The 13,267-nt window shown below is 40.9% G+C and overlaps 1 protein-coding gene across 8 annotated transcripts in view; it reads right to left on the reverse strand.

Moving 5' to 3' along the window:
• CTBP1 (C-terminal binding protein 1) overlaps nt 1–13,267 on the reverse strand; it is a 364,798-nt gene that overhangs the window by 13,532 nt on the left and 337,999 nt on the right. For all 8 annotated transcript variants that reach the window (XM_019525924.1, XM_019525923.1, XM_019525930.1 and 5 more), the window contains 2 exons: nt 6,523–6,737; nt 1,903–2,033 (listed from right to left, as the gene is read on the reverse strand). In XM_019525924.1, coding sequence (XP_019381469.1) covers nt 1,903–2,033; nt 6,523–6,737 — 346 coding nt within the window. The remainder of the gene's footprint in view (nt 1–1,902; nt 2,034–6,522; nt 6,738–13,267) is intronic.

Raw genomic sequence — 13,267 nt, forward strand, 5'->3', positions numbered from 1 at the left:
GTCCCTTCCAGCCCTAATGTCTATGAAATCTATGAATATCAAATCATTTTAAGGGAAAAAATTGATTCCAAACTTTTCAGAAACCTGCCTGCAAGTGGTCTCTCCAAGTTCTCACTTCTTTTTCCAGCCCTTGAATATTGCTTTGGGTACAGACAGATGTAACAACTGTATCAATATCTTTTAATATTGATCCAAGCTGTTAGGATCTAAGTCTTGCAAGTTTAGCAAAACCACTTCAACTTTAACCCCACCTCATTCAGGGTCAACCTTAGGGTGATTTGTATCACTTGTATTACTACAGGATCTTGCAGACTGAACAATTAGATCATAATAGCTGCCGCCCACTCCTGAGCAGCAGCTCCTTTTCCCCAAAGGAGCTAAAATATATTTGTGTCCTCATCCTTGGTCTGCACTGTTGTAAAGATACTTCAGATAGAAAAGCTATCAGACAGTGGATGGCTTTTCAACATTGACGACAGAGGTAAAACATCATGGCTGGAAGTTGAAACTAGACAAATTCAACTCTGAGATAAATACAGCTTTTTTAGCAGTGAAGTTAATTAAACATTGGAACAGCTTATCAGTGGAGGTGGTGGATTGCCATCCTTGGAGGCTTTAAAATAAGATTACATACTTTTCTGGAAGACCTGCTTCAATCTTCCTTCATGAAAAATATCTATGGCCTGTGTATAATCAGAGTATTTCCTCCAGGCCTAAGAGTCTATGAATTCTCCATGCAGTTCTAGCCAGGACCTCAGTTTTAAACTTCAGTAGAAAAATGACATCCATTACAAAAAACCCAACAAATGCAGGGTGAGAATAAAGACCTTTTGGTGGGACATGTTTGCAGGATTTCCACCCCTTTTCCAAAAGGCTCCTTTTCTCAGCTGATGCAGGAGTGCTCTTACTTCAGATGCTGCTGTGACCTAGTCTCAAAAGTCCTGAATCTGTTCCTCTTCAAAGAGGTGTGTGGATTGTTGTCGTTTAGATAATCTAATGCGAAATGCAGGCTCCTTCCTGCCTTGACTGAGCAACTGAACAACGCTCAACAAATACGATTACTAGTCCATACTCATCCACACTGGTAACTCTAACAAAGACAGGCTCAGGACTCAGGGACACACTGCACTGGCATTTTCTGTGTTTGCGACATACCACCAAACCTCCTTATTGGAGTGCTACATTTGTGTCTAGGCGGGTGCCCTTCCTGGTGACATTCAGCACACTAAATATAGTGCCACCGGGTCTGCTAAAGGCAGGAGAGCTATTCCTTTCCTTTCAAAACAAAGAAAGAAACAAAAAACCAAAGCAAAACATAAAAAGTCTGAACTGGGATCACCCTTCTCAGCTCCACAAACTCAACTTCTAAGACTTTGCTTGTGGCTTGAGCTTCACAAGCTCCCAGGAGAAGGGATCTGGAGGCAGATATGCAGCCTAAGCATCGAGGTGTTGCAAGTTGTACCTAGATGCTTCAGAAAAGGGCAGTTTTCCCCACAAGATCTTGTCCCCTGCTTTCCTGAAGGGTCTTTTTGTGCACTGAGTAGGGTTTTCTGGAGCCAATCAATGACAGGAGATGAACATACTCATTTCCAGGCCACGTGGCACAAGATTATGCCTAGGATTTGAACTTGGGTCTTTGGCAGAGAGAAACATACTGCACCTACTAGACTCTTGTTTTTAACCTTCAAATGTACTTCCCCCCCCCATTTTCACCTGCTAACACGCCAAAGTTTCACCCACATTAATCCAGAGGTGCACAGATTCATACTGGTTTAATATGGAAGGCTCAGCTAGTAGGTAGAGGGAAAGCTTATTGACTTCATTGCTGTTGGTCACAACATGCACTAATACTTAAAAATAAGGAAGTGAACAAAAAGAAAAAGAAAAGAAAAGGAAAAGCACCTGAATGGTTCTGACTCATGTACATCTAAGGCTGCCCCTCGTATCCTTCCTTCCTTCAGGGCCTGTGCAAGTGCTTTTTCGTCTACTAACCCACCTCGAGCTGTGTTGACCAGGAAAGCCCCTTGTCTCATCTAGGGAAAGTTAAAAACAAGAATGATGAAATAAAAATAAATGAAATAAAACTGTTGTGGCATTATTATTTACTCAAAGGAAGCATCTGTTACAACAAAGACTATTCAACTGGATTAACCTATCATCAGTTCTCTTTGTCTTCCATTGGAAAGTACCACAAAAATCTGATGCTTCAAAAGCAAAATACTGTTTCAGAGCACTTATAACCTTTTGTTTTTTCTTTACAAGCAGGGCTGTGTATAAGAGGACCAATACTTCATATGTTGTATAGTAACAGGATCAAATGATGCAAACATGCATGTGCAAACGAGACATCATTTTATTCCCTTTTTTATTTCACTGTGGAATTGAATACGGCAGAAGCAATAGCATATGTTTCTAAAGAAAATCACGTTTTCTGGATTTAACACTTTTACATGAATGAATGAACAAGCAACTTCCAAAAATGCATTTTTTGGAGGTTTCCAGACTTCTGTTTTGTTAGCAAGATGTAGTAAATTGAAGTTTTCCATTTACTTTGGCTCCCTTCTGCCCCCTCTCCCAAATGATTTTTCAGACAACATATAGGGAACCCCCCCTGTATTACTCAGTTAAGAGGCATGGGCTGGCAAGCCTTACAGAGGTTTTGCTGTGCACTGCTCAGATCAGAATTGTAAGCCTCCTCAACCAGTTTCAGCTATGAAACATTTGTCATGCTACATCTAGAACATAAAGCCAATGCACCAATTTCAGCGAGAAGGACAGTAAGAACACACACCTCAAGATCCTGTTCGATCCTAATAAACACCAATGCCTAAATATCTTTAGCACACATCTCGCATATAAGCCAGGACCCTGCAAACATTCCCATGCATGAAGACAAGCATGCACGTAAGTGTTTCTGGGATGACAGCCACAGTAAGGACAGGCGACCAAGGTCTGATCACTACAACAAAAAGGAGGTCTCTGAACATCAAATGAACTCCTGTAACTTATTCAGAAAACTGGCATCTTTGTCTACAAGGGGGAAAAAAATCCCTTATTATATAATTAGTTGCTCTTACACAACTAAAACTTGGGGGGCAGAAATGCTAAGTTCCTGTATAACTAGAGAACGACCTAGAAAAGGAATCCCCTAGCATGAATCTATCCTCTGGCAGGATGGTCGGAAACAGGAAGCAATTATGGTTTACATGCATCTAGTTACATTGTTACAAAAATCTATGTATTGCTTTGGCCAACCCGCTGTTCTAATTTCCATTTTTTTTTTCTCTCTCCACCCAAAGAGCCTTTGCCCTGCAGAGGCATGTACCCTTAAGTCTTCACAGAAAAACAGAAGACTGGTGGCAGCCCGAGTAAGCATGTTAACCATTTAGCCTGGAAACAAGAGTAGTGAAGACACGGTGCAGGAGGCTTCAGCCCAGGCTGCCAATCACAGCACAAGTCCTACATTCAAGCTGAAGCTTGTACTTCTAAAATCACTATTATTATCTATGCTGGTCAGAAGAAAGCTAGCTCAGGTGTGTTCATCCATGCTACTAACTACAGTTTCAGTTTGCTAGGTAGACATACCCTTCAGTTCAGGGAACTACCCACTTCAACACGAGCATAAGTAAAGGGCAGCATTTGGCCTTAAATACAGTCTAGCACACTTCTATATCCTGCTAAGGGACTGGGAATTTTAATAATAGAAAACACTTTCAAATCCCTCGTCCAGCCAGAATAGCCCTCGTTGACTTTTCATCTTCAATGCTATTTATACAGTTGTAAATCTTAGTAGTAAAACAAGCCCAAATTAAACAGAATATGGATACATAACTGCATTCTGAAGCAAGTGAATTGCATGAGTCGCAGCAGGGATGCAGCTTCAAAATGACTCTTTACAGTGGCTGGGAGCTTGAAAGAGAATGTCAGAGCTAATACTGCTGATTGATTGCTACTCTGATTCAGCTAAGTTAATCCTGTGCATCTGCTGTTTTTATACAATATGCATTTTATTTAAATACAGTATCTTCTTTTCAAATCTGAAGAGAATTGGACATCAAAAGAGGACTTTTGATCCTGGAAAAAAATACTGAGCACCCATTTTCTTGGGCAGTGTAGAACAAAATCCACCTGAACTATACAGGGTCAAGAAGGTGAAACGTATTTGCTGGGCAGTACACCAAAACTTAGAGGAAAAGCCATGAAAAGAGACGTCTGCCCCCATAGTTTTCAAAGAGGTTTCAAGGATGCTGAGTTTAAAACTCCACATGAAATTCTGGTTGGGCCTTTTAATGAAATGAGATTCATTTTACCTCTTTGCACATATGGATATGAAAACTTTTGTTATTTGAACACACAACACTGGGCAAAGTAGCATGATTTATTATACAAGCACTATTGGCCTGGTTGAGCATAGATAAACATGAAATGTTGGCCAGTTTGATATTTTTAACGTGATATTTGAAAGCATTTTGTCTGTGTCACTAGACAGCTTGAGAGAGACCATGCATGTTAGAAATGATGTGCTTTTACATTTGTACTGCTTTGAAATTTATTTGCATGTCACCTATTAGAACAAAGGTTAATTAACATTTGTTCATGAATTCCCTCCAAAGTTCTATTTTTATCTGAAGTAAAAAACAGCTAACATTTTATTTTAATTTTCACTAAGTAACAATATAAATGCATTAGACATTTTATAGGGGTGCAGGTGGTAGCTGTGTTGCTCTAAGGACATAGGCAGACAAGGTTCTTTGGGTGAATCCAATACCTTTTATCAGAACAACTTAAATAGTTGGAAAAATTTTTCTTAGCAAGCTTTCGGGTTTAAAAACCCTTCGTCAGTCAGAGGAAGCATCTGCAGCTGGTGTGTGCTCTTCCTGGATCGTGTGTGCTCTTCCACCCAGGAAAAGCACACACACACACCCCAGCTGCAGATGCTTCCTCAGCCTGACAAAGGGTTTTAAATCTGAAAGCTTGCTAAGAATATTTTTTCCAACTATTTAAGTTGTTCTGATAAAAGGTATCAGCTTCACCCAAAGAACCTTTTCTGCCTTAGACATTTCATAGATTTTTAAAGTTAATTTTGACTTTCAGATTCACCTAAAAATTGAGTGTATATCCTTTGCTCCTCTGCCTAACACACTAGCACTTCTTCACTGTACATCCTCCTTTTTCCACCTCAGCTCAGATAATTCCCATTATAAAAGGCACACAAAGGCCCCAATCCCACAATTCAGTGGAAGACAGAAACTCTGCTGACCTCGCAGGAATCCCAGCTGACTTCAGAAAGGGTCTATCTGGATGCAGGGATCCCCCCAAACAGAGGTGCTTAACAAATCAAGACTATTCTACCCAGTGTTATATAATCACATCATGGAAAAATAAATATGATGTACAAGCTGATGGTACAAGAACATGGAAAATAACAGAGGTCAACTTTCTTTCTGACTTATCCTCTGAATTAACAAGCATATTAAGATTTTAAAAATGGGCCTTGATCATCATCTCAGATTGGTCTACACAGACCCAAGTGTCCAGTCAGGACATATATTGTTACTTCTTATTTACATCTGAACAAGGACTTACTATATAGTATGTGGAGCATCTTCAACTCCTACTGAAGTCCCAGTGATATTAGTAGGCATAACAGATGCTTAGTATTTTGCAGAAGCCAAGCAGTTACTATTTTGGTTCAACAGAGATAAACCTCATATATAAATAAATGCATATAGTATATTTATTAACAGCATTCAAATTTAAAAAAAATGTGTGAGTATGATTCAGTTAGGATTATTTTACCATACAATACATTTTTGCATTTCAACACCTACAGTTTCTAATATATATCCACTTCATACACCCCAAGTTTTGCATCAGAAAACAGAATTTTAATGAAAGAAAAATATTGCCTACTGAGTAACTTGACAATGGAACAGTTATTTAGTATCTATGCTTTGAACACCTTATTTATTATTAATTAGTTTTGGAAAGATTCAGTCAAAAGTCAAATCCATTTATGCATAATCCAAATAACCTAATACTGTATTGTGACCAATTAATCAGTGAAACATTTTGTAAGAATTAGGACTGAACACAGGGGGGCACCAGTTAGTTACAAGGCTGAAGTTAGGTATAAAGAAAACCTCTAAACTGAAGTATAAAAGTGAAAGGCAAGTTTTGTTATTAGTAAAAAGAGTAGAAAGAGGAAGTGTCTATCTGCAGATCTCATAGAAGTGCTCTTAAATAAACACAGATAAATTAAGTAACTGAATCTTCACACCAGTTAGTAGATAACATTATTTCTACAAAAGAGAAGTTAGCAAGTATAATGAAAAAAGCAACAATACCATTTCTTTCCTAACCAATATAAACTTACTTAATAAGCAGTGAAATACCAAAGGGAAGAAAAAAATGTATTTAAGAACTGAATTTGCATGTTTACACTGAGAAACTCTTTAGTATGCAGAAAGTCAGTGAGAATAAAACCAAATCAATCTGGAGGGATACATATTGCATAGTTACCTGTTTTATGGTGAAGTCATTAATAAGATGATGATTGTGTTCATTCAAGTTGCAGTGTAGGGTTACACAGTCACTGTGAAATAGCAGATCCTGTAAAGTGCTCACCCGCTGCAGTCCAAGAGCACGTTCAATGCCATCTGAGAGGTATGGGTCATAAAAAATGACACTAAAGCCAAAGGCTTTTGCACGTAATGCCACTGCTTGTCCAACACGTCCTAGAGCAATCACAGACGCACAAAGAAAAAGGAATGCCGCTGATGTAAAATAGCTTTTTCTTGTACAATTATCATTGCAAAACATTCTTGCAGGACTAGGAACTTTACATGGAACAACACAGAAGAGAAAAAAGAAACATTTGTGACCCATCCTCATTTGGTTTATAACGTTATATTTAAGAGTTATATCATGCTACTGGTGATCAAAAGGCCTATACCCTTTCCCCCCTCCCTCCCCCTGCAAAAAAAGAAACTGAAGAACTGTAACGCCAAAAGATGGTGTGTACAGGGCCTGCAATAATCTAGATTTGCCTAACAGGTGATGCTGGACCTTCAGATGATAAAATAATGATATTCATAACTGCTTCCTGCCAACTTCCTATTTTTGCCAATGTGCGTCCAGCTGCCTTTAATAAGAAGCTATGAAATGTATGTTTGCAATTTTATTTTATAAAAAATATATATTTTTTAAGATCCCTCTGTTTTGAAATATGCCATGTTTCAGAGCACGCTACAAGAACACAATGGCTGCATCCTGATGTGCAGGTACGTATGGTTTGTGGTGCCGCAAACCTCTTTGTAGCGCCATAAACTGCACGTGTTGCATATTAAAACATGTACCCCGCAGCTAATTTGCAGTGCTGGGGCAAAATTTGCTATTGGGACTTTCTGGTAGCAAAAAAAAAGAACCTTCCTGAAAAAATAAAAATGCAACCCCCCCTCGCAAAAAAATAAAGTGGTGCAAGCCTGCTCCCTTGTCTCCATGTGCCGCTCGCTCCATATGCCTACCAGCTAGCCCTACACTAACACACCCTGTGCCCCAGCCAATCCTTCCCCTGCAGCACGTGGAGCAGTGGGACAATGTGTCCTGCTGCAAGCTGCACCAGCAGGGGCATGCACCGCAGCACAAATTAGCAGAACAAATTTGTGCCGCTACTATTTGTGCTGCTGCAAACACACACTCCTGCTCATGTGAACGTGGCCAATTACTTCAAAACTATTGCTTTCACATCCCAGTGATGGCTGCCGGCAGTTGCTTTTTTGTTTTCAGCTCTAGTCATAAAACTTTTTGCAGCAAAACTAGCCTCTTAACTAGGAAATGCCCACTTGGAACCGGTCTGTGTTTCTGTTTTAAATCCTCTTCAAGACTGATTAATTCTGTAATGCCTGCAAAATCCTTCCATTTCACTCTTCAGTTTGCTCCTTACTCATTTACCTAAACCACAAACAAATTGACTCCATCATGCCATACATCTTGCTGAGCACCTGTCATGGTGTTATGGTTTAATAGTTGGATGGCTACAGCCCCATGGGGCTAAGCACCATAGACAAAAAAAGCAATCCCTGTTCTAGACCTGGTCCCTAATCTGACCCGTGCAATCTCCCCTTCTGTTCCTTTTGCTCCTCTTCAGTTTCCTTTCCTTATTGTCAGGGTACTTTTTTAGCTTGCGTTCAGAATTGGGATCCCAGCTTTCATGTGTACGTGGGTATCTCACTTTTGGCCACCATGAATAAAACACGGATTTTAGTAGACTGTATTTCACATATCCCATGGCCCCAAATAAGACATGCGCCTTGCTTTGGGAAGGCAGAATGAAGAAAAAAACGATTTTTTCCTTTTCACTGAACTGTTCAGAATCAGTTTCTTCATTTAAGATACAAACTCCAATTTTCAACCACTTATTTTCAGCGAAAAGATGAGTGTGGTATGTGAAAAAAATAAGGTAAGTAAAGAAATAAAGGGAATGAGGATGTTTTGAAGAAGTTGTTTTATTTCTTTTTTAGAGAATAGAAAGTTGTACTTCATACCCCAGATTTCAGGTGGCTTGGGTAAAGCTTGAGATTTAAAGATAGTTCAAAAGTCTCAGAGTTACTATCACCAGAATGGCTATGGCTTTGCTTACAAAAAAGAAAATCAACAGAAGGTTTTCTTTTGTAACATCTGTGTTTATTCAAAAAGCAACAGAATAACATAGGGAAATCCCATGTCTTCCCAATTGTGTTTTAAGGGATTTCCCTATGCTTTGCAGTTTCTTTTTGAATAAATTCAAGAAGTCTTTTGTTGATCATTTAACCTGAACACAATCATTCTGGAGTGCCTGGTGACGGATACACTTGGAATATTAAGCAGTCAGTCAATCTAATTGGAAATGTCTGCTTTTCCCTGGGGACATCTACTTAAGAGACACTCTTCAAAACTTACTGAAATAAAAGGCTTTGTATGATAGTTGTTGGCTTTTGAGGACCTGTTTTCATAAACAGAGAACTGGAAAAAATAGCCAGCTTTTAATGCAGCTAAAGTATTAGGAATTTGCAAAATGCAGGAGATGCATAGTTCAAGACACCACAGTTTGTAAAGAGTGATTTCGTAGAAAACAAATTTTATTATATGTTCATTTGCACATTCAACACCCTGTCCAAAGCTCTCTGAGCTCTCCTTAAAGCACTAGTCCCAAGGTTTCCATTACAGTTATATATATTGCAATACATTGGTCAGATGAAACTGAGCCTTTCTGTTCCTTACAACCAATGTCGATGCACAGGGCCAATACATTAGAGGTCTCTAATGCATGCATGAAGTCGCCCACTGAAATTACTGTGAACCACATGTATATATCTGTGGGCAGAAATTGTCCTGTAATGATTTATTTAATGACAGAAACATTTGCTGTAACTAATGGCTGTATTTAGTAATACCCCTTATCCAAAAAGTTGGCTGACTCATAAACCTGCTAGTTTTCTTTTCAAATTACTGCCTGAGATACAGCACAGTGCCATAGCTTGCTTTCTTAGCCTGAAAAGTCTACTTAGGGACATCCCCACTAGGGCTAGTTCAAAACATATGCCAGCATTTTGTTAATAACCGAATCATACCATGGACAAGACTCCAGGCTATATCCTGTACCATAAACCTGTATAATTCCTAGGAGCAATGACAGGATTTATATGCTTTCAACAAAGAGGAAAAAAATAAAATTGCATATATTAAAATGAACTTCCTGTTTGTGCAAATGAGGGACATACACAGAATATATTATATATATGGTTTAGACTACTGCAGAATAGCAGAACAAGATAACAGAGACTTCTTTTAGAAACTATGAAAAACTGAAAATTGCATAGAGATCAAGCAAAATTCCTCTAGCATTTCCAGGGTAGGTAGGTCTGTGAAGCCTGGGCTCCTTTTTTAATATGCCCAACTCTGCAGTTCCAGTCCCACTCACATTCCTGAACATACCGCCTCGGTGCTTTTTTGCCATTTTTATCATTTAATTTTTGCGGCATTGTGTGTCCAATTTTGGGTCCCCTGCTTCAAAAAGGGTATGAACAGACAGGAAGGAGTTTAGCAGAGAGAGACAAAAATGATTAGGGGCCCGGAAGGCAAGACCTAAGAAGAAAGGCTGAAAGAACTAGGCTGGTTTAGTTTGCAAAAGAGAAAACCGAGGGAGGGTTAGATAACAGCTTTCAAATACCTGAAGGGCTATCAAAAGAGGAATGAAAGAGTCTTTTCTCTGTGGCCATAGGGGACAGGACCAGAAATAATGGCTTCAAGCTGTAGCAGAGGAAATTTAGGTTGGAGATTAGAGTGAACTTTCTGGCTATGGGGGTGGTCAAGCATTGGAACAGGCTGCCTAAAGAAATTGTGGAATCTCCATCCTTGGAAGTGTTCAAGAGCAGGTTGGACAGATACTTGGCTGGGGTAGTTTAGTGAGCAATAATCCTGTCTTGAGTAGGGAGCTGGAGTAAATGAGTTTGTGTGGTCTCCTCCAGCCCTACTTTTCTACGATCCTAAGTGTGCAGGAATCACAAAGAGGCTCTCCTTGACTATGTTACCTGTTGCTTTATTTGTATTCAAATACTTTCTGTCACTGAACTGAACAGAACTCTACTAAGACATAGATGCCTCTGAATTTCCTAATCCTCATCAATTTGGATGTAGACCTAGCTTGAGCACAGATGCGACACTGGTTGTGTTGGTCAAAGACCTTTTCCTGGCCATGGGTGAAGATCAGGGGGCCTTAATGGTATTATAAATTCTATAAAATGCATTTCATACCATTGATCATGGGATGTTGCTGACTTGCCTGCACACTTTAGTGGGATTGAAAGAATCTATCCTGGCTTTATTTCTTGTCTGATCAATGGCAATGGGTGACTGCAGAGGACTCTCAAGGCTGGCATCTCATGGAGTGCAATTCTTTCACCTCTCTCATTCATATGGGCTAGCAAGAGCATTATGAACAGCTGCAGGGTTTTCAGTATTTTAATGCTCGATTATGCATCTTGATCTTGTTCATCTTAGACAATGGAGCTCATTTGAGACAGGGCACTGATGGAAGTAAGCTAAACAACAGTGAACCCAGACAAGAGTGAGGTGATGAGGGCAGACAGAGGGATGCAGGCAGAAGTAACATTATCCCTTTTGACTGAGGAAATGCATCAGCTATTACTCACCAGAGTATGCAACCAGAGGGTGATTTCACAGCAATTACTGTGAATAATCGTTGCAGCAGTAACCAGATTGGTTTTCTGTCTATCAGCTCCTACTCATAAAAATCTAAATGCCTTTTACCATCTGCACCAGGCCAGGAGGCTGTAGCTTGTTTTTCTGGATGCAGACCTTGTTGCTATCATTCAAGATGCTAGAAGGGAGGAATAGGCTGCAATAGGACCTAGACAGGTTACAGGGGTGGGCGGATGGGAATAGGATGGGATTCAACACTGACAAGTGCAGGGTGCTGCACCTGGGGGGGAAGAACCAGCACCATATCTACAGGCTGGGGAACTCCCTTCTCATCAGTGCAGAGGCAGAAAAGGATCTTGGAGTCATCATTGATACCAAAATGAACATGGGCCGCCAATGTGGGGACATGGTCAGGAAGGCCAACCGCACCTTGTCATGCATCCACAGATGCATCTCGAGCAGGTCCAAGGAGGTGATCCTCCCCCTCTACGCGGCACTGGTCAGGCCGCAGCTGAAGAACTGCGTCCAGTTCTGGGCGCCGCACGTCAAGAGAGATGTGGACAGCATGGAGAGGGTCCAGAGGAGGGCCACTCGCATGATGAGGGGGCAGCAGGGCAGGCCCTACGAGGAGAGGCTACGGGACCTGAACCTGTTCAGCCTCCACAAGAGAAGGCTGAGGGGGGATCTAGTGGCCTGTTATAAACTAGTCAGGGGGGATCAGCAGGCATCGGGGGAGTCCCTGTTCCCCCGAGCACTGCCAGGAGTGACCAGGAATAATGGTCACAAGCTGGCAGAGGGCAGATTTAGGCTAGATACCAGGAGGCGCTACTTCACAGTCAGGGCTGCTAAGATCCGGAACCAACTTCCAAGAGAAGTGGTGCTGGCTCCTACTCTGGGGGTCTATAAGAGGAGGCTAGATGAACACCTTGCTGAGGTCGTTTGACCCCAGTACTCTTTTCTGCCACGGCAGGGGGTCGGACTTGATGATCTGCTCAGGTCCTCTCTGACCCTACCAACTATGAAACTATGAAGATGAGGCTGAATACCTCATAAAAAATGGGTACCTATCCCTTGGAATACACGGCACTGGTGCCCTGATATCTGTATCATTTATGTAGTGCTCAGATATTCTTCACTTCCTAAAGACAGGTTCAAACAAAGGCGCTGCCGGAGGAATGAAGTCTAAAGAACTAGCAGAGCAGAGGAAGAACAGCATGTAAGAGAAGCAAGTGAAGGAGAAAAGTGGTATTATGGAGCATGTACTTTGATTGTTTTACTTCCCTCATTCTTGTCCTTGCTACAGGCACAGGGTGGGAAGAGGAAAAGGCTAAGCTACATGGAAGAAATGACTTTAAAGGCGGCGAGGGAGAAACAGGAGCAGGCAAGGCAGAGCAAGTGAGGTGCCGAGAGTTTCCATGAAAGAGGCAGAAGAGTGGATGAAGGAAATGAAGAAGCCAGTGAGTCATGTAACTTAGCCAGACAAATGGGTGTGGAAGTGAGTAAAGAAGAAAGACTGTTCAGACCTTATCCACAGTGTGCCTGGGAGATAAGGAATAAGGAGGGAATTTCTTATGAGAAACAGAGACGTGAAGAAGCTGTGGGCATAGGTAGCATGCCAGGCAAGCGGCGTTATTTAAACAGCACAATTATGGTGGTGCTGTTAAGGTTAAGACAAGAAGAGGAGAGCGGAGCCTGCAGCATGGGGTGAACTTTGACAAATGTATTCTGGCAGTAAGAAAGGAGAAAACTAAACTAGAGGCATTCTGGAGATGCAAAGAGATAATCCATCAGGATTTAACAGACGACATTGGGATTCATTCATTTTATATGCACAACATTTTTTTTATGGCAGCCTTTTCATAATTCAGCTGTGCTGATGTCAACCCATTTCAGTAAATACAGAGGCAAAACCACAAAGGATTGAAAATGGCACCGGTTGGTAAGGGGTTTCTTCTCTAGGACACGAGCTAAGGACAAAATTCTGGTAAACAAGATTATAAATAATGCTTCAGTCTAAACCTAGGGATAGATAATCTCTTGCCATGATGTACGTTAGAAGTGAGAC

The sequence above is a fragment of the Gavialis gangeticus genome, unplaced genomic scaffold, assembly GCF_001723915.1.
Source record: "Gavialis gangeticus isolate Ggan-Ray unplaced genomic scaffold, GavGan_comp1, whole genome shotgun sequence".
Classification (NCBI taxonomy): domain Eukaryota; kingdom Metazoa; phylum Chordata; order Crocodylia; family Gavialidae; genus Gavialis; species Gavialis gangeticus.